The sequence below is a fragment of the Urocampus carinirostris genome, chromosome 15, assembly GCF_059441175.1.
Source record: "Urocampus carinirostris isolate Australia breed hairy pipefish chromosome 15, RoL_Ucar_1.0, whole genome shotgun sequence".
Classification (NCBI taxonomy): domain Eukaryota; kingdom Metazoa; phylum Chordata; class Actinopteri; order Syngnathiformes; family Syngnathidae; genus Urocampus; species Urocampus carinirostris.
Window position 1 is genome coordinate 2,797,981 of NC_142363.1, and position 24,952 is coordinate 2,822,932.

Below are 24,952 nucleotides of genomic sequence, written 5' to 3' on the forward strand. Positions count from 1 at the left end.
AAGGGACAGTGTGTGTTCTTTAGGGCCTCCTAGAGGTAAAAAAAAGTAATTTGTAGAAAAAAAGTTTTGAATTAACACTCCTGATTTCCTCATTTCAATAGGACATTTTTGTCCTTTTTATAAAGTTTACATGCAAATGTGAATGTGATTTTTTTTCTGCTTTTGGTACCAATCTTAGAAAATTCATAAAATTTAAAGTTAAAAAAATATCACATAGGGATTCTTTCCCTAGGTTTTTTTTTAACAACAACGCCGTAGGTGGTTTTGACCCAAGGACAACAGAATGCTTAAATACATGGGAGAAATACTTGAAATTCCTTATGAATGTGGATTTTTTTTTAAATACTCATGGGTTGAAAAATTTAGATTTTTTTCTAACGTGACATAAGCCTCACCTAGAGGTAATTATCTTGCTTCTACAGGTGGCCAATAAACCAAAAACTTGAGGAAAGGCCAGGCAAAAAATGAGAAGAAAAATGTTTTTGGGTCACTTTGAGTCTTATTCTTTTTTGTGCATTTTAACAGTTGTTTTTGGCTGCCTGACGTAGTAATACAGAAACAGTTAGTGGTTAAATAATACACATTTTCCTTTTAACTTTGATGGTTTGAGTGATAGCTGCTTTGCGATTGGCATCTGGCTTTGTCAACATCAAATGGACATATTTAGAACTGCAGCTGATTTTTCTCTTGTGCTTTTCTGGTTGGTGTCTCGCGGGCTAAATTGATCCGGCTCGCGGAGCGCATGTTTGGGGATTGCCAAATGGGAGGACCGAAAAGGTATTTTATGCAAACTTCATCGCAAATTAAATCGTATGTGGAGCAAAACCTTCTGGGATCCATTTTACAGGGACAATGTGAACTTTGTTTATCCGCCTCAGGCACAAGTAAAAGTTTCCTGTCAAAAGATCCCAGTGGGGGAGGGGTTAAGAAGGACTATGTGGGTGGAGGGTTTGTGGTTGATCCTCAGCAACAAAGCCCCGGGCTACTTTCATCATTGTACTGATGTGAAAAATATCAGTCAATTTTTTGCAAGGAAAAAGTGGTACTGTGACAGGTATCAGTATCGATGGCTGCTCAAGAGGAGTATTGGTATTCGTCTCAAAATATGTGGCATAAAACATCCTTTTAAGAAAGCATCTATCTTAATTAAATGTGTATCATTTTAATAACAAAATAGTTTCACAAAATAGTATAATTATTATTTCATTTGCCTTCTATTTTGCTCATTTTTAACATTTTTTTCCTCAGATTGTTACAAATTTGTGAAAAGGTTTAAATCTATGTGAATAGTGGAATAACATATGTTAATTAAGAAAACAATTCATCATTGCTAGTAGTAAGGAAAAATACATGTTAAAATAAAGATAACAAAGCAACAATATGTGATTTTTTTCCTGCAGTGTCTGCAGTTTTTAGTAAATAGATTTGGTTACGAAGCAAAAAAAAAATAATGTGTGGGCCAATTACAAACACCCCCCAACACCTTTGCAAGCTGCGTGGTCAACACCGAATTAGCAACTACATGCCACGTGACTCAAGTCTGACGTGTACAGACGCTGCCCTGTACAGATGCTGCCCTACTTACGAACAGACAATCGTTCGTAAGTTGCTTTAGTGATATATTTTGTATGGAACAATAGTTAGGGTTTATAAAAGTATGTTTAAGGCGTGTATAAGTCACCTGTATTGTTTTGAAACTGAAAAATAAATTTTTAATAAAACAATATGCTCCATAACGTCAGAAAGCAGGCTGATAAAACATAGTGCTGAAAAACAAAGCTACTTATTATGCGTTGACATTCAATGGTCTATGAAGCCCTTTGAGACTCCTTGTGATTAAGGGCTATACAAATAACATGACCTGCCTTGACTATAAAGCTAAACAAAGTTACGTTTAACTTACTTTTGGAAGAGTTAAGTGACTTCCACCTCTGAGGTAAAAAGTGGCCGAAAAAAAGCGATCCAACCATTTTCTCAATCGCATCAAGCTTTCTTATTCCACTTTCATTTCAAAAGAAACGTCTCGTCTCTTCTTTAAACTTTACACCAACCATATCAAATGGATGCACGATATATTAAACAATAAAAACGTCAAAGTTCTTAGCGTGCTAGAGATACAGTTCAGTTTGTTTCCATCACACACGAACTAGGAAGTAGAAGCCGAATTTCTTCTTCGGGGTGGATGCTGGGTGACCTCTCATAGCGCCACGCGGAAATAAGCACTACAGTACTGTGCTCTACTCGGAAAAAGGTGCACAAAATCCAAAATCCAACTTACAACAATGTCCGGATATTTTTCCCCCAAAAATATTCATATCTACCCTTTTGCGTAAGTCGAATGGTCCTAAGTAGGGGAACGTACTGTTTCAAATCATTTAAAGCAGTTGCTAGGTTCCTACAGCTTGAGGCAAGTTAAATCTAACACTTCTTAATCCCTGTCCGAAGTCTCTATGCATATTGTGGGTAGACCTAAAACATGTGTCTGGCTGTGAAAGGCCAGACTGAGACCACTTCACCATTTTGATAGTCCAATTATTGTGGTCACGCGGTATTGCCAGGGAAGTAATTTAGTGAATTATCAAAAAAGACAATCGATAATACTAAATCGTTTTAGTTCAAACAAATGAATGTTTGATTAATGTGTTAACATTTTTAAGATTTTTGAAAATTGGATTCAAGACATTTTAATGCCAAATAAGGCCTTGACTTTAGAATTTAATGCCTTTTGAGAATTTTCAAGGATATGCGGAAGAGTAGGTTAACAAAGCAACAAAGAAAGACTTGGGCGGGATTTATATGGACATGACATGCTTTTAAAAACAAGCCCCAAATAACGAAGCACATTGGTACGACCAGTTGTATCCACAAATAAATGCTAAGTGGTGCTGAACCTTCTGCCCCTCAACCTTCTGTCCCGTGCTCAAAAAATGGGCACGGGACAAAAATGTGTCACTTGGTTTAAAAGCTCCGGAGACACAAGTATTTGCAAATGTAAAATTAGACCCTATTTAAAAACATAACCTGCTATTGGGCAAAAAGGTAGGCTTCTTTTCTTTTGTCTCTATGCATAAAACATAGTGTGTACAGCCTTTGCCATTAACATAGTGATCTGTTTCTGATGATGAAAACCGTCACTTAATATACACTAACTTTACTCTAATACAAAGGCCATTAAAAGTGTCTAAAGTCAATGGTAGCTTTAGTGATTAAAATAAAAACAAAATCACAAAAGTAGTTCTGCTGGAAAACAGTCAGTGCATGAATGCACTATTAACAAGTTTAGTGTTGTGATCTCTTTGCAAAATTTCTCATTTTCTTCAATTTCTCATTAGCCACACGTCCTCTTACTTCTGCAATCATTCGATTAGTGTCGCCAAAGAACAAAAGATTGAGAGCCTCCTCTTCATTCGCAGACTGCTGCATTGAGAGGTTTCTGAGATGGATATTCTGGTCAGTGTCCTCCATGATCATTACTTTTCTGGAAATGAACAAAAAATGTTGTCGTTGACATATCACACACAGTATAATCTGTTAAATATCTAGAAATTGTTAATTGAATCAGTTTGAATGCTGCTTGCAGGGGGACAATGAACATGGAACCTCCAATTTGGGAGGACTAATCCTAGATTAACCTTTAACCCATGACTGTAAGCCTATTTTAAGGGTATGTGACCCTTGGCCCAAACAATGCAATAGCAACATATTGAATACTGTTTTTGAAAATCATTCAAACTCTGTTACATTGGTCAATTTAAGCTCTAAATCCACACTCTAAAAACTATGCTTGCGTGAGACCCTTGAAAATCAAAGTCTTAGTCTATAAAACGTCTCAGGTTTGGATATATTCTGCCAGCCTCGTGATAGTGGAATGTTAAAGAGGAGGATCCGAGAGTGCATTGATGTGATGAGACATGGGAAGCAAAAGAAAAAGGGAGACAAACAGTGCCAGTGAGACTCTGAATCAGCAAGTGTATGCTAGCCACAGCACGGCGGGCACTGTTTATTTCCGCAAGACTGTGATTTGTGGGAATCAAACCCTTCAGCGGGATCATATGCAAAATAAATGCTACCAACAAACACGGAATAAGCCCCAAATAGCGAAGCACATTTGGTACGACCAGTTGTATGCACAAATAAATGCTAAGTGGTACTAAACCTTCTGCCCCTCGCTCAAAAATAATTTAGGGTTTTTTATTATTGTTAAATAAACAATGAAGTAAATAAAAATCAAAGGACTTTTAATAAAGTTGAATGCTTTTCCCTTGTGCAAAATGTATATATTTTATTGCTTGCATCAAAATAAATGTGGGGAAATTAAACACTAGGGAGATGAAATTGTGTTGGGTTCAAAATGATTTAATACTTTTAGTCCTAAACAATTGCAACAGAGAACAAAGTTTAGTTAAAGTCACAAAGTGCAGAGTCTACAATTTCTGTACTACAAATGCCCATGTCAAAAGGGTATTGTGTATTATTTAGCATCTCCTAGTGGTGAGAACGGGAGCTTTTGGCTGTCAAACTTGCCCGCCTCCATGCTTCCTCAGTGGTGTTCTGGTATATACTGTACAGCACCTGGTGCAGTCCAGACGACGGAGTAAGGGCCTTCAGTATTTCGTCGACTGGGAGGGCCATGGACCAGAAGAGAGGACCTGGGTACCTGCCAGTCCGATTGTGGACCGGACCCTCATCTCTGATTCCCACCAACTACATCCAGACCAGCCTGTCCCACCTGCAACCAACATAAGCCGTCCAGCCAGCCCCCTGCCCGATTGCTCCAGCCTTTGCCCATACCCACATGTCCCTGGTCCCATATTTCTCTCGACTTCATCACTGGCTTGCCCCTTTCCAGTGGCATAACGGTCATTCTCCCCACGGTGGACAGATTCAGCAAGATGGCACATTTAATCTCCCTAAGCTCCCAACCGCCAAAGAAACTGCACAAGCGATCCTGGAACATGCCTTTCAAATCACGGCCTTCCAAAGGACATGGTTTCGGATCCAAGTCCACAATTCTGCTCGGTCTTTTGGAGTGAATTCTGTAAGGTGCTTGGAGCCACTGTCGGCCTAACTTTCGAATTAGATCCCCGATCTGATGGACAGTCAGTGCGGGCTAAACAGGAACTGGAGAAGGCACTTCGATGCATAACATCCTGATACCCCCTCTCTTGGGTGCAGCAATTGACATGGGTAAAGTACGCCTACAACTCACTCACCTGCTCGGCCATTGGTATGTCCCCTTTCCAATGTGTCTATGGCTACCAGCCAGTTCTTTCATGGTCCCCCGCTCTACCGGTAACCAGCACCAATCACCTCCCTGCTCTGTCACTGCACCCTGATATGTTCTGACTTCCCTGCAAATCAAGCTCTGTATTTAAAGCCCTGCCTTACAGCCTACCTTTGTCAGATCGTATGCAAAGCCAAAGCCCGGAACCTGTTTGTCTGCGCTTCTGACTCTGAACATGGACCTGTTTGATCTTTCTGCCTTTTCTTCTGCCCCAATCTTCCAGTGTTTTACCTACTCCAAGACCTACCGCACCGACCTTGTTGCTGGGTTTCCTCTTTGTTCCAAGGTTTAAAGGTAGTCCCAAATCTCAACTTCAAGATTTCGCTTCGCTCCAAGACCCTCTCTCTCATTTCCCCAACCCGAAATAAACTTTCTTAACGTGACACAATTGTGCTCCTTGTCTGTCTGATCTGTTACAGGGAGCTGACATGATTGGCTGCCGTCTTGCTCCAGCGAGTACCCGGAAAAAACAATAACCTTGTGAAAGGCTGGGCAAAAATATATATAAATTTTGCAGTTTGGTCATTTTAAGTCTCCCTAGTTTGTATTCTTTCAGTTTTTGGTTGCACTAAAAAGTACAGCGACATTTTAATCTAATAATTTTAATGTTATATAAATTTAAATTACTTTATCATCCTGATTTGTGTGTATGTGTTTGTATATAAGGCAGCACGGTGGTGCAGTGGTTAGCGCGTACACGACACAGTTCTGAGGCCATGAGATTGAACCTTCCAGTGTGGAGTTTGCATGTTCTCCCCGTGCTTGCGTGGGTTTCCTCCGGGCACTCCGGTTTCCCCGCACATTACAAAAACATGCATGTCAGGTTAATTGGCCGATCCAAATTGTCCCTAGGTGTGAATGAGCAAGTGAGTTGTCTGTATCTGTGTGCCTTGTGACTGGCTGGCAACCAGTTCAGGGTGTTCCCTGCCCACAGCCCGAAGACAACAGGTATGGGCTCCAGTACCCCCACGATCCTACTGAGGATAAGCGGTGCAGATAATTTATGGATGATTGTATGTAGCCTATAGGATCCGATCTCAACTGATTTTCCTAATAATTCACACAGTTGTACTTTAAGCGTCAGCGGTTGCTTTCGCTAAATTCCGTGTCAAAGCATCCCCAATAAATATTAACTATCCATCTATCCATCTATCTATCTGCCTTGGTCATGTCCCTCAAGAGGGGTGACCGACAGCAAGATAAACACATACAAGGACAAAGAAAATAAAAGGGAAAAAATAGCAAAAAAACACACACAAAATATTTGGACCAATGGCCAACCCAATTGCCCAAACACCCAAGTTAGGCACCTCGGCACCTAAGTTGGTCATGCTTCCGTCCCTCCAGATGAAATGGGACACCAGAAAAGCGGCCATGTCACTCGGGTCAGGGTGACACAACACACTCTTTTGTTCAACAGCAGGGCCCGACAGCTTTCACTGGTTTACCCCTGCCGCATCATACGGGTGTCCAGCCCATCCTTAACAACGCGTCCACAATCCCACTATCCTTTCACAACACCTCTCCACTCCTTTCTATCACCAACAAGAGCTCTAGCTTTCATTATATTTAGACCTCTTTCCTGCAGTGCACTCATAACACCATCCATCTACGTCAATCGCGGCCTTCCTCTTGGTCTCTTTCCATTGACTTCTGCTAAGTAGATCCTCTTCAAATATTAACAAAATCTATAAACATCTGCTTATGTGTGCAACCGGCTCTAGTGCTGCATGCAGCTCTTTGGTGCTCCCCGGAGGACCCCAGGCCTTTTTTCAACAACAAAATAACCACGGCCCAACAACCTCGCCCAAGTAGAATGCCCGGCAACTCCTTGGCTGGCCACGTCAGGACATAATGCTTGTATTAAAGTTTCCCTTCAAATACAACATTTTTGGACATTTGACTTTCAATTTACAAATTTTACAAATTAAAGTCAAAAAGCATTTAAACTTGTGTACATAATAGATGTGTTTGCCTATTTAACACGCTAAAACTTTTATCAGCTAATATTAGGATTTATTTCCTCCCTAAATTGTTTGTGCACACCACTGGTTATATACTCATTTCATGTCATTGATTGCTATATACGTCAAGGGTATTGTTCCAATCAATTCTCATGACTGCTATGGTTTATTTGTTGGTTGGTTGGTTGGTTGTTGGTTGGTTGGATCTTAACCACTAGGGTCGTAGGAGCACCATTTCCTGTGGTGTGTCTTGGGCAAGTTCAGCCTGGTGGCGCCCACCCTTTTCCAGGCCAACATGACATGACCTTACATATAGCCCTAATATCGGTCAAAGACATACTACAACCAGATATAACAGACAAAGCAAGTTGTTGGAGACATTTTTAGAATATAAATAGTCTGCTGGGGTTGTTGGGTGCAGCCGAAAGAGAAAAACAACTGTCCCTAAAAGTCACTGTTTGTTTTGGCATTAGAAATGTTAGAAGTGCCCGTCAAAATAGCGAACTGTTGGTCTACCGAATATTAATTCGGTAGTGACTTATATTATGCAATACATAACTGATGAACTTAGATAATACAGTCCCTGAAATCTAAAACAACAGCGGAAGGCAGAGCTTAAAAGGAAACCCAAAGAAAATTTACAAAAACAGAAATTTCCTTTCAATACTGCTTGTAAAATGCAATGAAAAAAATATATTCCTTCACATAACTCTCTTTTTCTCTTCAAATATGTTCCGAATGTAACAACCAATGCCTGCATTGTCATTGAGTAGTGTTGGCAGTCTATATGAGACTGGCAAACATTACAGTCTCTGTATTGGCCGCACAATAGATTCCAACCATCTAAATGGTTTGGAGAAATGAGGCTCAGTTATACTCACATGTTTCGGAAAATAATGGAATTATCGACGATTTTTGTGTTAAAATACATCTGCCAACCACCATCATTGCTCTGCACTTCTGCATCGTTTGGTCTTTTTTTTTATTTCCCACAGTAGAAAAAATTATTTTGGGGCACATGACAAAAATTTTGATCATTCTATTTTTTTTTTTACACATGTTTATTATGTTCTTTGAAGAGGAAAAACAGCGTGCCCAAAGGTTTAACAGTCAAACCAGTAGTGAAACTCCTACTAACGGCAGGTCTTCCAGTCGAGATGCTTCATGTCTGGAATCGAGGAGGTCATAACCCACTTCGTTGTAAATCTCCAAGTATGATATGTGGGTGCTGTACAATGTACTGCTGTCCTGTAGAATGCACAAATAAAAGTTCATAAAATAGAATCAACTAAAATGTTTTATTTAAATGATTACATTTTCACCAAAATACTGCCAATGCTGTGAAGCAATGACCATTATGTAAGATAATAGTTTTAAAGAGCACTGAAAAAAAAATAGATACCAACCTGACCTTTGAACTTGACTAGCTCTCATTTTCTTTGTATGAAATGTATCATGTTCTCCCTTAGACAAATAACACCTTTGTGTTATTTGTCTAAGGGGAAACCATTTTAAAATTGGTGAACTGATGTACACTGAGCCCTGCTCTACAAAAACATCTTTTGTTCAACTTTGTCGAGATCGGATCGTTGAAAATCCACTTGATTTGAAAATTTGGTTAAAAGCTGCCCACAGAATTAAGCAATCGAATAGGGAGGTGTTTATCTTCGTACCTGAATGAATCTCTCATAAAGATATGAGAGTGTGCGGGGAATAATGCCTCGATCACTGTAGCGCTCCGCCCCTCCGGTGATGGTGAATGTTTTTCCACTGCCCGTCTGACCATAAGCAAAGATGGTGCCATTGTAGCCGGTTAATACACTAAACAGAAAAAAATACCTAAAAGTTAACACTGAGAATGTGGGCTGGCATCAACAAATATACACCTGAGATCAAAATTACAGAATAACTTATAAGAGTGGAATAATTTTGAAATAATACCGTCTTTACTGCTCAACAGATTAACTGGCATTCTAACTGCTAGTTTCACTGACTTTGCAAGATGGTGGGCCGTTTTAAAGTGACTGAAAGCCTCCAGCAGCTGATAGTCCAGATGAAAACGAAAGGGATGACCCTATCAGCCATAGCAAGACAAGTTGATCGTTCCAAATCTGTAATTTCAAATTGATTGAATCTTTACAAAACTACTAACTCATTCAAGTCGAACAAGAAGGCTGGTCCACGAAAGACAAATGGAAGTGAGGACAGGTCACTGGGGAGGATGTCAATGGGTAATCGCTTCCACTTAGCAGCTGGAATTGCTCGCCAGTTCAGTGCTGAAATGTTAAGCCGTTTAAGAGCATTTGGACTGAAGGCCCACACTGGCAAAAATATCAAAGTTTTACTGAGGAGCATGTTGTGTGGACAGAGGAGAACTGCTTTAGAGTTCAGGTCAGTAATGAAAGCAATTTTAATTTATTTGGGTTTGGTGAGACGGCTGGGTGGTTAGCGCGCAGCCCAAAGATGCAGAGGATTAGGGTTTAAGTCCAGATACCGCAGCCTCCCTGTGTGGAGTTTGCATGTTCTCCCCGTGTCAGCGTGGTTTCCCTCTGGGCACTCCGGTTTATTCCAAAATTCTGAAAACATGCATGTTTCAAGATGGCGACACGCGCGAGTGCAGCGGCTTCAGGCTCTCGAGTTAGTCTTTAGTGGTTTTTTATCTGTCCTATTTTCCCTGAAAAATACATGCTTGGCAAAAAATGCCTTCAGTCGCCAGGAACTCATTAAGTTGGGACTAAGACTAGATTTTGACTCCTTTTACGACGAAAATAACACCCACAACATCCAAAGGGATATACAGAGACCACCGGGATCTCCCTGGGTGACAAGCCTGCCCAATAAGCGACGGAGACGGCGGAGGGAGCAAAAGCAGAAGCGGGGCTGCCGGTCGGGCCTAGCTGCTAAGCTAAGAAGGACCAGGGCTTCCGAGCATGTTCCTTACAAACGCCAGATCCATCGTTCACAAAATTGTTGAATTGGAGCTGCGGATAGCTACCAACAGCTTACTCCGGAATTGCAGTATTTTTCCTCTTACGGAGTCTTGGCTTCACCCGCGGATTCCTGACGCTGCAGTCCAACTAGCAGTAGGCACACTACACCGGCATGACCGAGACAAAGACTCCGGTAAAAACAGGGGTAAGGGACTATGCCCTTACCTGCAGATCGCGTGGTGCAGACAGCAGACTCATTGACACGCGCATGTGCGGCACAGTTCATGTCTTGGGAACCTCCTGCGTGGGTTCAAATCCAGCTCCAGACTTCCTGTGCGGAGTTTGTATGTTCTCCCCGTGCTTGCGTGGGTTTCCTCCCACATTCCAAAAACATGCATTTCAGGTGAATTGGCCGGTCCAAATTGTCCCTAGGTGTGAATGAGCGAGTGAGTTGTCTGTCCCCGTGTGCCCTGCGATTGGCTGGCAACCAGTTCAGGGTGTCCCCTGCCCACCGCCCGATGATTGCTGGGATGGGCTCCAGCACCCCCGCGACCCTACTGAGGATAAGCGGTGCAGATAATGAGATGAGATGAGATGAGATATATATATATACAGTATATATATATAAGTGGTAAGTGCGTCTGTGGCACAGTTCTGAGGTCATGAGATCAAAAATTCCTGTGTGGAGTTTGCATGTTCTCTTCATGCTTGCGTGGGTTTCCTCCAGGCACTTTGGTAAGGATAAGCGGTGCAGTGGATGGATGGACTTCATTTGAACTCTTTTTTTTGGGGGGTAAAATTGGAAAAATATTAAATAAAATGAAGTAATGTGTTTTATTTGGTAGATATTTTTTTCAGATTTTAGTAAAACAAATAGTTGTTAGTATGGGTAAAACAATTTATGGAGGGTTTTTCATTTTGTTAAATTAAATATCTTAAATATTTCCAAAATAATAAAACCATACATGAAATGAGCAACATTTTTAGCCAATGGTGTAAGACATTTTTTTGTGTGTCTTGATTGTTGTACATTATATAGTACCGTATTTTCCGCACTATAGGGCACACTGGGTTATAAGGCGCACCCCCAAAAAATAGTTTTTGGTCCTATATCTTCCTTAGATAAGGCGCACCGGATTATAAGGCGCTACAATGGGAACGTCGACAAAACAGTCAGATGATTCAGTCCAACTGATTACCCCCTTAATATTCCCAAAGCTTGCAAAGAAGCAAATACGTGTCGTAGACACGTGCGGATGCGGTGTCCGTACGATGTCACTCAAATGCATCATTTCAAATATCATTCGGAAGGTTAAAGTCTTGGGATTCAAGAAATGCCAACCATTCCTTGGTTTCTATTTTTTTTTTTCGCTCGCAACTTTACTGTGCATATGACAATAAACACTTGGAATTGAGTTTAATTCACTCAACTCATCACAGCAACATCAAGATCGTTCTAAAACAAGATACCGGGAAAATATAAAGCCGCATAGCTCACCTAAGTTCTCACGTTCAATAATGATACGCAATCATGGTCTTCTTACAACCGTGACTGAAGTAAATCCAGGAGAGTAAAATATTTACAAATACAGACTAATAAAACATGTTTCTTTATGGCGTAGTTTAGCAAGCCTGCTATTCAGTCATCTTTTCGGCCAATTGCAGGGTTTGTTTTGGCCCTCTAGCCGATTCCGAGGCTCCGAAATACTTCAGCCAATAGCAATCGATTTAACGGATGATTGGCACATCTTTTTCGGCCAATTGCAGGGTTTGTTTTGGCCCTCTAGCCTATCCGAGGCTCCGAATAACTTTAGCCAATAGCGATCAATTCAAATGATGATTGACACATTGGTTAGCCAATGAAACGCCGGTATATAAATCCTAGCATACACCGCGGACTACTCCACGTTCGGGGGAAAATCGAGTCGGTGGCTGTTGCGTAAGTTGCGAGACCTTGCGATTTAATATTGAGCCTTATATAAGGTGCACTGTATTATAAGGCGCATGGTCAGCTTTTGAAAAAAATTAAGACTTTTAGGTGCGCCTTATAGTGCGGAAAATACGGTAAATTAAAATTACATTGTATTAGTTAACTTGTAAGCTTGAGTCTTTGCACACTATATGTATTATCCATTCACAACCCTGCTCTCTCGTTTCTTGCAAATTTGAAATTGATTTCCCATACAATACCAGAAACTAAACTAGACCAAAGTCAGGGAAAACCTATCGTGACATTATAAATCCTCAGGAAAAGATTTCTCTACAACAAGTGGAGGAACGCTATGGCGACAGACATTCGACAGTAAAGGAAAAATGTCTTCAAGGACAAGTGAAAGAAAACCCACTCAATTGCTACATTTTGGTTTGGCGCTGAATAGTGACAATGGAAACAAGTAGTATTTTAGTGCAATAGAGCAAAATGAAAAATTGAAACCAGCATGTGACTGGCATCCATACATGAAATCTCTTAATCTTTATGGGGCAGTGCTGTCAACTTTTCCACAATGAAAAAATAATTAAAAAAAACTAAGAAACAAAAATATTGGTGGCATAAGACATTTTGAAAACAGGCCAATAAAACTACGCAAATCTCATAAAAAAAATGTAATCAAAAGGGAATACTAGCAGGAGGAAAAAGCGTATTTTTGTAATTGTATCTTGTAATACATCTATCTATCTATCTATCTATCTATCTATCTATCTATCTATCTATCTATCTAGCTATCTAATTGATTATTTCATGTGTTATTACATTTGGAAATGATCACATTGTCTACCGACAGCAACACAAACACATACAAAAATAAAGAAAAAAAGAAAAAAGGAAAAAAGTAGCAAGTAATACATACAAATAAGAAAAATTTAAAATGCCCTTCATCATATTATCAGAAATAAAACAACTGCAAAATCCAAGAGCTCACTCTCATGATATTGCTTTAAACAAAAAATCACAGAGAGCAAGCTGCAACAACAACTCACAGAGGTTCATTCTTCTTCGGTTTGTAAAAGTTCTGACCCAATTGCAGAACTTTCCGTCATTCCTGCCAGCAGAGTCCCCTTAGTGGTTTAAGTATGTCAAGTACACCAAAAATCAGGCACCAATCAATTGAATCCTAAAAGGCCGAGTTTAGACGATTTCATGTATCGACAGAGTGAATGTGACTGGATGAACTCTGCCGACCAAAAGCGGGCAAATCTTGAATTTGTGTAATAAATATGAATGAGAATGAAATCAAAGTAACAGTGGAATGTGATGATCACTTTACCTGTCTGCAACCGGCTTGGCAATGTGTTCAAAGATATCTTCTTGCTTGGTTGCTTGATCAAACACTTTTTGGAACCTAGATAGAAAAATACACTGTGAAATATGCCTTTATTGTTTAGCGCAACGTTGTTGATCATGTGTGTACAATTTACATTCACCATGTTCCCAGGCTATAAAGCGTACCCAAAACCCCCAAATTGGCCATAAATTTGAATGTCTGCCTTATGTACGAGAAAAAATGGGAAAAATTGGAAATGCATACCAGTGAATTATCATATTTGTGCAATTATTGATCTGCTGACTTCACTTACATAACAATGGTTGCAACGGGAATCGAACCCGGACAGTATCAGTAAGAGCACCGAATGCACGAGGCCACTAGGAACATAGCTGATTTAGGAAAGGGCAATAGGTCTTATCTCATTATCACACTATTTTTAGTCAAAGTACCAGAATCAAATGTTGGAGAAATAAGTAAACAGAAAGTGGTTAAAAATCGGTATAACATTTTGTGTCACCTTTTCTTAGCTCTAACTAAGCATTGTAAGATACAAACATTTTGAATAAGTGCGGCCATGCGTTAATTTATATCTTTCAGCACGACTAAATTACTTTGCATGGACTTGCACCCTTTTATCTCTCTGATTTGATTTCCCCCTATGTTCCTGCACGGAGTCTCCACTCGGAAAATGCCGGTCTACTTGTGACTCCGAGAGCCAAGAAGTCTGCAGGCTTAAGAGCGTTCTCCATCCGGGCCCCGGTGCTATGGAATGTCCTGCCTCCGGTGAAACGATCTGCAACCTCAATGAAGGTTTTTGAGTCAAGACTTAAGACACACTTCTATTTCAAAGCTTATGATTGATGCCCACCTCATATTTTGTATTGTCCTGTCTTTTTCGGACTGCCTGCCTGGTGGTGATACGAAGAAGGACGATCTGAGATGAGTCAGTGGACCAGCGTCTGACATGAAGCATGTCAACGCCTGCATTGACCAGCTGGCAGAGATGGGAAGCTGCGTCGTGGCCGTCATAGACTTTCAGGAATAGTTTACAGACTGGGGGCGTTGTTGCTGTCATGCACATTCCGGACAAATTTTTAACATGTCACCTAGTGTTTACTATGTTTGTGTACTGTAATGCTTAATCTAATTCACCCTGGTCATCCTGAAAGGGGGATGACCACTTGTGAGGTCCCTTCTCAAGGTTTCTCTTTTTTCTCACACTGAGGTTTTGAGTTGTTCCTTGCCGGCATGTTTGTTTAAGATCAGGTAATTGTGTAATTGTAATCCTGTGAAGTCCTTTGAGACATTTTTGTGATTAAGGGCTATATAAATAAATGTGACTTGACTTGAATTATTGCAATCCTAAATTTATGCACCTTTTAGTCTGGTGCAGTTTATACTGTATATGAAAAAAATATCACAAAAATACATTTTGGGGGTTCGCCTTATAACCTGTTGTGCCCCATAGTGCGTTAAATATGGTACCATTAATTTCTATAAAGGATTAAGAAGTAATCTTGTTTTCTAAAGTGGTCCAAAACTTTGCTTGAGCCCACAAAAAAGATGAGCATAATGCAAGTGAATCCACCCAGGAGTGTTGTTAAATGTGGACATTTTATTTATAAGAAGATGAGGGAACCTCCGCAAACTATTATAAGAGTTTGTGGTTTGCAAAGATTCTCCGTGTCCACTAACGTCTGAGTCTTTAACTGAGAATTTAGGGTTTGGAAGCGTGGCCTAAGCCCGGCACAGAGGATATATAAAGGCTGCAGCTTTTAACGCCAGATGTTTTGGTCTAGCAATGAAAAAATGGTAGACAGATTATTCCTCATGTACAACCTGGCTCGCAACAGTTTTAACTTTGCAACTCTTTTTTTTGGCAGTTTGCTGCTATTTACCTCAAGCCAAAGTAACTCATATACAGGGTGTACTTTACCACATGCCAAAATTCAGCATACTAAATTGAGCACATCCCCTCTATCCTAATGAGATCATGTGATGATAAAATTGGATGGTAGAATTGCCAAATTTTGATCTTGAGCGTGGTGTCCAGAAAGTTTTAGGACAATTTGCAATTGTTCCTTTAAACACACAACTGGATTTTCTATGATTTTTTTTCAGGGCTAAGAAACGTAATTTGCGTTAAAGGCCCAGTCAGGAGTCTAATCTTACTTAACGACGCAACAAAACCCTAGTAATAACTTTATTATTACCGGTATTATTTTTCACTACTGATACATAGGCCTAAAGATTTATTTCATATATATATATATATATATATATATATATATATATATATATATATATATATATATATATATATATATATATATATACATATATACAGTGCATCCGGAAAGTATTCACAGCGCTTCACTTTTTCCACATTTTGTTATGTTACAGCCTCATTCCAAATTGTATTAATTAATTTAATCTCGTATCTCAAAATTCTACACAAAATACTCCATTATGACAATGTGAAAAAGTTTTTTTTTTTACTTTATATATATATATATATATATATATATATATATATATATATATATATATATATATATATATATATATATATATATATATATATATATATATATATATATATATATATATATATATATAATTTATTTATTTTTTCATTGGAAAAATCAGCATACTATTTTGTTTCACTCTTTTTTTTAGTGCAAAACAAGCATTGTGAGTGACAAACGTTGTTGATTGTTTGCAGTCATGATAAAAAACAATATTGACAAGGTAAACTATGAACACAATACCGAAATAAAATTTACACTGTATTTATTTAATGTCCCTTAAAGTCATAATCGGATACACCAGAGACTTGTTTCCTTTGTCAGGCTTTTTTTGGGTTTATTTACGTCTTTCAGAATGATGATGAGATAATATTGAATGTCTAATGTCATCCATATCACTGGTAATCTAATGGTTAGAAATCGCCATGACCCGGGTTCAATTCCTGTTGCATTCAATGTTTTGCGATCGAGATCAGCTAACTTTTTCACTGATCATTCATTGCACAAATATGGTAATAAAAAAATAAACATCATGTACAACACTTTTCAGGTTAAAAAAATGTGTTATACACAAATGAATATGGTAAATACACCTGCTGATTAATACAACATGACCTTAAAGAAATGTATCATTAAATGGTGCACCTGAAATTGAAGCACTCCCTCTTGTTGTTGACAAAGCCATCAGCAATGTCCTTTGGCACCACAAACTCCAGCCCAGCACTTGTTCCCAGCTCATTATTGATAGAGTAGACCTGAGGGAGCCACAAACAACGGCAAAGTCAGTTAACTTTCATTGTGGGATCACAATTTTGACCCAAATATAACTTGCATAATGCAAACTTTGCTTTTTGCAGTGTAGTTGCTGTTGTTTTCAAAAAGAAAAGCTGGAATTAAATCATGTATACAGCAATAGAAATGAAACAGCTCTAACTGTTGTGTATAGTAGTAAGACCAGTGTAGCGACGTGCTTACTAAGGCCAATGCCATGCCTGAGGAAGATACAAGAAAAACTGTCGACATCAAACGGACAGACTGGATTTGGCCGGGGGACAGCATTTAAAGTGAGGTTAGATAGGTCAAGTTGAGCAATCCCACTCTTTGTTTTTGATCCTCAACATATGTGCTGGCATATGTCTCTCAGACACTAATGTAATAATAAGCTAGTAAAGGGGGTAGGCCTGGAAAGGGATACAATCCTAATGATTAAATTGTTTTCACTACTAATTGGTTTTGTTACTTTGTCATGCACATGTGCAGAATGTCAAAAACCTCAATCATGCGGGCTGTTGTCAATTCAATGTCGTCAATTTTGTCCAAGAAAGATAACCGTCCACGGATAACATCTGTGTAATGTGATTTTCCTGCTAATCAGGTGCCCTGCTAAGGGCAAAAATCACTTGAGCTCTTTTTTACAGTTTTCTCTCGTGTTTGATTACAGTTTGTTAATACGTCAACTTGTCAAGCACCCTCCTAACAGGTTAATATCGGTTGAGAAGAAACAAGCGTCCTTGTATTCCTAACTATGTCATTATTGTATGGGGGTGGATGTTATCTACACACCCCAGAAAATCCTTGGCTGCTCTCTGCCCAGTCTGGAAGACTGGTTTATGATAATTGCAACAGAGCCAACAACATTGCATAAGACTCCTCTTACCATAGTCACCACCTTTCAGACCTGTTGCCCTCTGGTAGGCACTACAGGTCCCTTAAAACAAAGACAAACAGGCTCAGGGACAGTTTTTTTCCTCAGTACTATTGCCACCCTAAGTAAGCTGTAAATAGTACATATCTTGTCAGTTCGATTGTATATAATAGAAACATTGGTATATAATAGAAAAATAGGTATGCTGTGCAACTCTTGCCCTAATGGAAATATTTATGCCTATTTATCCTTATTTTTTATATTTTTCTCTTTCATGTCTTTTTTGATGTGCTAATCCTGGAGTTTCATTTTGATCTCTTGGTAAACAATATTCCATACGTTGTGATCATCAACAAATACAATTCTAATTCTAATGTGCTTGGAATATCAATTTCTACATACTTCCCCCCTAGCTTGTCGTACAGCAACATAATACTCCTGTAATGTAATTCAACTCATCATTTTTCTAAATTGATATAAATTAGGGACATTTTTGAGGTCATCTTTTAAATCACATGTGTCAAACTCGTGGCCTGTGGGCCAAAAGTGTTCCGCTGCATCATTTTGTGTCTCTCAATCTTAAGATAAATCAGAAAAAAAGTATTCTTGACCAAAATATACATTTCCCACAATTCATGTCACTAAAAGAGTGTTTCCATGTCAATGCCAATAAGTAGAATCAAGAAATAAATTATCCCTAAAATTTTGTATGATTTTCTTATTTTGTTATATTTAGTCAATAACACATTATATATGTCTAGCAACAGTTTTCAATATAACTATAATGCTTGTGACTTAATTTATCTTATTTAACATCAAGAAAAAGTTTTATTTCTTTTACATATTTTACATACCATCCAATTACACTTATGATTATATATATAAATATATATATATATATATATATATATATATATATATGTATATATATATATATATATATATATATATACATATATAAGCAAGTTCCTCCAGTGAAGAGGGGTTTATCCGACATCTCTTCAGGATGTTCTTCATTTGGTCTTTGAACCGCTTCTCCTGCCCACCAGCACTGCGTTGGCCTAGATGTAACTGACCATAGAGGATACGGCGTGGCAGTCTGTGGCTGGGCATTCAAACAACATGCCCCAGCCACCTGAGTTGGCGTTGGGCCATAATGGACTCCATGCTGCAGCTGCCTGCCCTCTCCAACACCTCTGTGTGTGGCACTCTGTCCCTCCATGTGATGCCAAGGATCTTCTGAAGACATCTTACATGGAAGGTCTCCAGGCTCTTCAGAGGTCGGCTGTAGATAGTCCACGCCTCACATCCATACAGTAATGTAGTGATGCATACAGCTCTGTAGACCAGCATTTTGGTGTGGAGTCTAAGGTTGTTGTTGTTTTGAAAGACCCTTCTCCTTAATCGACCGAAAGATGCTGATGCTTGCTTGAGACGGCTCTGGATCTCATCATCCAATGAGCAGGTGTCAGACACTATGCTCCCCAGATATTTGAAGATGGGCACCATGAGCAGGTGTTGCCCTGCTGCTGTGAGGATTATTGGGTTTGGTGGGAGGTCAGCACTGGACTGACAGAGTACCTCTGTTTTCTGGGTGTTGATCGTCTGTCCCATTCTGGTGTATGCAGTTACAGCTGCCGAGAGAATGTTTTGCAGAGCCTCTAGTGTATGGGCAACCAGGGCACAGTCATCAGCATACTGTAGCTCAATGATGGTCTCCGAGGTCAGCTTGGTAGTTGCCTGTAGCCTCCTGATGTTAAACAGGTTACCATCAACCCTGAAGTTGATGGTAACTCCAGCCTGCTTCTCCATCCTTCTACGTAGCAGTGTTGTAACACAGACAAGGAAGATGTTGAAGAGAACAGGAGCCAGCACACAGCCTTGCCTCACTCCAGTTTCCACGCCAAAGGGCTCTGAGCTGTGTCTTCCAACTACCACTCTGGCCGTCATCCCTGAATGGAACTGTGCAAGAATGGAGAGAAACGTGAGTGGACACCCAAATCTCTTCAGGACTTGCCACAGTAGGTCCCTGTTCACTGTGTCAAATACCTTTGAGAGATCGACAAACCCGATGAACAAGTCCTTGTGCTGCCCCCGGCATTTCTCTTGGAGCTGACGTGTCACAAAGATCATGTCGACTGTTCCCCTGTCCTTTCGAAAACCACACTGTGACTCTGGGATGACGCGTTCTGATACTGTGGAGATGAGTCTGCGGAGCATGACCTTGGCAAGGACCTTTCCAGCAGTGGCCAACAAAGAGATACCCTTACTCTTGGAGCAGATGAATTTATCTCCTTTATTCTTGAAGATGGTCACAATGTTGGCATCTTTCCACAGTTGCGGGACACACTCTCGTCTCCACAACTGTGAAATGTAGTGAAACTGTGTCCGTGTACAGAGGTAGCCTCATACCTTTAGAAGTTCAGCTGCGATGTTGTCAGGTCCAGGGGATTTATTGTTTTTCAGGGTTTTGACTGCATGCAGGATTTCATTGAAAGTTGGCGGAAGGTCAAGGTCTGGCAATGTAGGATGTTCAGGGAGCTCTGCAAGGACAGTTGGGTCCACTGGGGTGGGCTGGTTGAGCAGGGTGTTGAAATGCTCAGCCCACCGCTCCACTATCATAGCCTGATCCTTGATTAGAGATGTTCCATCAGCAGATCTAACAGGTGCCAGGGAGCAGTTTCTGGGGCCATAGATGGTTTTTACTGCATCATAGAAACTGTGCATATCGCTTCTATCAGCGTGACACTGGATTTCATTGGCTTTTGAGATCCACCACTCATCTTGCAGTTTTCTGAGAGTTGTCTGGGCCTCGGAACGAAGGGCTTGCCATAGCTTTTTATGGAATTGAGATTGTGGGTTGTTCAGGGTGGCTCTGTGCGCCTTGTGCATTCGGTCCAGGAGGGTTGAGATCTCTATGGCATTTTGGTCAAACCAGTCCTGGTTATAAAACTAATGGTTTGGGCTGCAGTGTCAAAGAGGGTGGTAGATATATAGGTCCAATTCTTATCCATCCCAGCCTCTGAGATGACTAGCTGCTCAATGTCTGCCAGCCTCTCAGCTAGGGAGCAACGGAAGTTGTCAAGGGTGTCGCTACTGGAGAGTTTGGCACAGTTGAGTGTCTCCCTCTTTGAACCACCCAGACGTGCTAGGGGCAGGACATGTATTCTGACCTTTGTCCAGCAGTCTGCCCCACGCATAGCTCTTGTAATGAGCACGTCCTTCAGGTCAGCCCTCCTCACGATCGCGTAGTTGATCAGGTGCCAGTGTTTGGACCTGGGATGCATCCAGGATCCTTATATTTATTCTTTTGTTGGAAGATGGTGTTTGTGATGGTAAGGTTATGCTCCGCGCACAGACTAAGAAGTCTCATGCCATTGGAATTAACTTTTCCAATGCCATGGGCACCAATCACACCATTGCAGTTTTGCAAGTTCTTTCCGACTCTTGCATTGAAATGACCAAGCAGCATGATTTTGTCATTCCTCGGCATGTGACTGAGGATGTCATCGAGTGCCTGGTAGAAGCGATCCTTCTCTTCATCATTCGATGGCAGTGTTGGTGCATAGGCACTAACTAATGTGACATGTCTGCATTTTGCAAGTGGGATGCGAAGAGTCATTAGTCTTTCACTGACACCCACTTGTGTCAGTGAGCTTCAGCAATAGGGTGTTCTTAATTGCAAAACCAACTCCGTGAAGATAGGGTCCGCCCATGGGGTATCCCTTCCAAAAGAATGTATAACCCTCTCCCTCTTCATTGAGTGGGCCTTCCTCAAGGAGTCTGGTCTCGCTGAGCGCTGCCACATCCACATTATAGCGCTTCAGCTCGTTGGCAATGAGTGCTGTTCTGCGCTGTGGTCTGCCCAGACTGTCCAGGAGTGTCCTTATGTTCCATGCTGCAATTCTAAATGCTTTTGTTTTTCGACCGCATAGTGGAATGTCCCGACAGGCGCGGTTTGCTGTCCGGGTACTGTGCTGAGTGGGCAATCTTTAGGCCACCTTTTCTAGGCCTTTCCCCAATTGGGGTGAGCAGTGCGGCCACTAAATAGTGCTGCTCAGACGCACAGGGGTCTGCCGGAAACAGCTGCCACTCAATTACAGCTGCTAACGACTGTTGCCCTGTGCCGCTGACGTGCAGAGGTCCAGCTAAGAGCTTCCAGCTCATTCAAACCTGCTCCCGTCACTGGATACTCCATCGCCGCCAGACTTTTGTGGTCGGAGACTCAGGTAAAAGAGGATACCTGCGCAATGATGGTTTTTAAAGTGGCGTAAGGGGTGCGCTTTCCCCAATGCCACTATCTTGATTGTAAAGAAGATGGTTCCAGTGGCAAGGGAGACCCTAGACGACCGGCATCTTCCTACAACTGCAGGCGGCTGCCGGGATCCAGGTCTGTGGGAAACCGCCTCAAAGCATGCTGCCACCAGCTTTTGGGATCACTCTTAGTCTGGACTCTACCCTTCGACCTGTTCGGCTTGGGTAACCCTGCCAGGAGTACGAGACTCCCGCCGACATAGCTCTAGGGGTCATGGAGACGATCAAAGTGCCCCACCAAGATAAGGTGGTGATCGTATATATATATATATATATATATATATATATATATATATATATATATATATATATATATATATATATATATATATATATATATATATATATATATATATATATATATATATATATATACATATACATATATATATATTTATGTTTGATTTTAAAAACAGTTTGTGTTATGGTCTTTGTACCTAGCTTGGTTGCCCTCTGAGGTGCCCGAGAATAGGCAAAAATATTTACATGAGGGCTAGGGTTGCACAGCATCCCCATTTTTCTATTATATACCAATTTTATGATACAATTGATCTGGCAAGATATGTATATTTTTACAGCTTATTTAGGGTGGCAATAGTCCTGGGGTAAAAAAAACCTTCTCTGAGCCTATTTGTCTTTGTTTTAAGTGACCTGTAGCGCCTACCAGAGGGCAACAGGTCTAAAAGGTGGTGACTATGGTAAGAGGGGTCCTATACAATGTTGTTGGCTCTGTTGCAGTCTCATAAACCACTCTCTCTTCGTTTTCTTCCAATAATTAACCTGGTATTAACACAGTAAAACATAGTAAGTAGAACAAGATAAGTTACTATTTTAGAAAACGTATATCAAACCGCGTGCCCTTTGCACTATTAAGTAGCAAAAAGTAGCCCTCAGCTTAAAAAGGGTAGAAGACCTCTGCTCTATGTGATAAATTAAATAAGGCAAGATAAATGAACTGTAAATCATATGATGTTTTTTGGATCATACATATCTGCATCTACTCATCACTGCAATGTTCTTTTCTCATTTGAATTGCATATTATTTATACGGGTTATCCAGCTATAATCATGGCTAGGAATCACTCCAAGAAACTTGTACGCTTTAACTTTAACGTTCCATGTGCTAATTGTGCTAATTATAGCCAGTGTCAACTTACCGCAGTATTTTTCTTGGTGGGCTTTAAACGAGCATATATCTGAATCGTCTGTTTGACCATGGTATCTATGTAGACGCAGATGATTTTTGCTTTTCCGCTTTCGTTCGCTGGCTGCCGAGTTACTCGCTAGCCACACTTGGCGCAGATGCTGTTGTGTGCTTAACTTGGTTGCCTAGCTACCAAAAAAAAGCGTCGGGAGTTCTGCCAAACATCTTATGAGGATTTCTAGGCTGAAGGAAAAATACGCGTCGAGAGACAATTTACAACCTGTATGTTGGCAAGCGGTATTGATATTAAACATTCTACAACCAGAGCAAGAACAAAAAACCTGTCCAGCTGCCAACGTTTACCTTTACCAGCAGTTTGCCCTAAGGTGTTCATGTTTAAAATCTAATTTACCTGTAGGTTGAATACAGGGGCGTTACTAGAGGGGAGCAGGGGTGGGCAGTGCCTACCCAGATTCCGCTTTGCTCACCCAAAGAAAAGTGAATGTGGGAAAATGAAAAGAAAGTAGAAGAAAAGAAAACGAGACTGAAAAAAGCTGAAAAATAAGTAAAATGTAGGGAAAAAAGAAACAAAAGGGAAGAAAAAAGTAGGAAAAAAGAAGAAAAAAATTATTTTGGCGGTTCCTTTGATCAGCAGTTTTGAACTATTGATTTTTTAAATAAAGTTTTATGCAATTATAATAGGGTTATTTTTTCACTCTCCCGTGAACTTTTAACTCATTTAAACTTCAAACTTTTTTTGTATTTAGCAACTTTAAAGTCAAGCAACTGGAATCGCTATGTGAAACAAAAACAAAAAGTCAATCTAAAATAAGTATTAACCCTTCAGTGTAGCAACAAATAAACGACAAATACTTTAGTCAAGTCAAGTAAAGTCACATTTATTTGTATAGCCATTAATCACAAAAATGTCTCAAAGGACTGCACAGGATTAAAACCTGATGTTGGTTATGTTTAACATGCATTAGTGCTGTGTAAAAAATGGATAATAACAGTTATGCCCGGACCCTCCCCCCATTCATTTGATATGCCCCCCCCCTGCGAATGATGTCTGGTGACGCCACTGGCAAGCGGTATTGATATTATACATTCTACTACCAAAGCAAGTAAAAACCCTGCCAGCTGCCAATAATATATTTAAAAAAATAAAATAAACAAATAGTAAAAAGAAATTGGGAAAAACATTAGGATAAAACATTTTTGTTCAAACATTTAAAAGATAAAATATTTTCATAATGGATGGAAAATTACACTTTCACATGGCTAAGAATTATTCTGCTTGTGCCACTTTCAGACTCACCACAATATTGTTGTAAACAACAGTGCTATTTCTACGGTCCGAGTTGGTGTAACGTTCCACCGACCGTGGAGGATTTTGTAAAACAAACTTTGGCTACAACGAAATACCGAGCATGGTGCAAATTGCCAAGTAGCTCAGGAATTTTCGTCTGCAGGAAAATTAGAATACATCATCCTTTTGGAATATGACGTCGACAGACATAGGGCCTCAAATATTATTACAGCATAAATAGCTCTCCTATGTGTATTTAAATTTAAAAATTTGTCAATACGTGGCCTTGGTTTTAAAATAATGTTAATGTTTGCTATCCTACTATAAATCTTATTGAACATTTTAAACTAACACACGTACAATTATCTTGTTTCCATAATATAGAACTATGTGTCTTCTGTTTAAGAAGGTGGGTGGTAGAATCACTTTGCCCATTTTTTCAGTTGCATGTATGCGTGTCATGCTGTTTTTATTACTTTACTTGAACGCTGGACCTCTGCCAAATCTTGCCAAGCGGGGGTTTTTCCTTTCACATCACCGGGCTGCAAATTAGGAAGTGTGTGTATAG

General features: G+C 40.1%; 1 protein-coding gene across 1 annotated transcript in view; it reads right to left on the reverse strand.

Annotated features, from left to right (window-relative positions):
- The window catches only part of kif6 (kinesin family member 6), a 102,757-nt gene extending 79,524 nt beyond the window's left edge, over nt 1-23,233 (reverse strand). Inside the window, exons 1-6 of the mRNA XM_088354682.1 lie at nt 23,089-23,233; nt 16,618-16,727; nt 13,445-13,519; nt 8,922-9,069; nt 8,387-8,496; nt 3,349-3,478 (exon numbers count right to left, since the gene is read on the reverse strand). Of these exons, the coding sequence (XP_088210808.1) occupies nt 3,349-3,478; nt 8,387-8,496; nt 8,922-9,069; nt 13,445-13,519; nt 16,618-16,727; nt 23,089-23,148 (633 nt within the window). The 5' untranslated portion in view covers nt 23,149-23,233. The remainder of the gene's footprint in view (nt 1-3,348; nt 3,479-8,386; nt 8,497-8,921; nt 9,070-13,444; nt 13,520-16,617; nt 16,728-23,088) is intronic.
- Nucleotides 23,234-24,952: the final 1,719 nt, after the last annotated feature.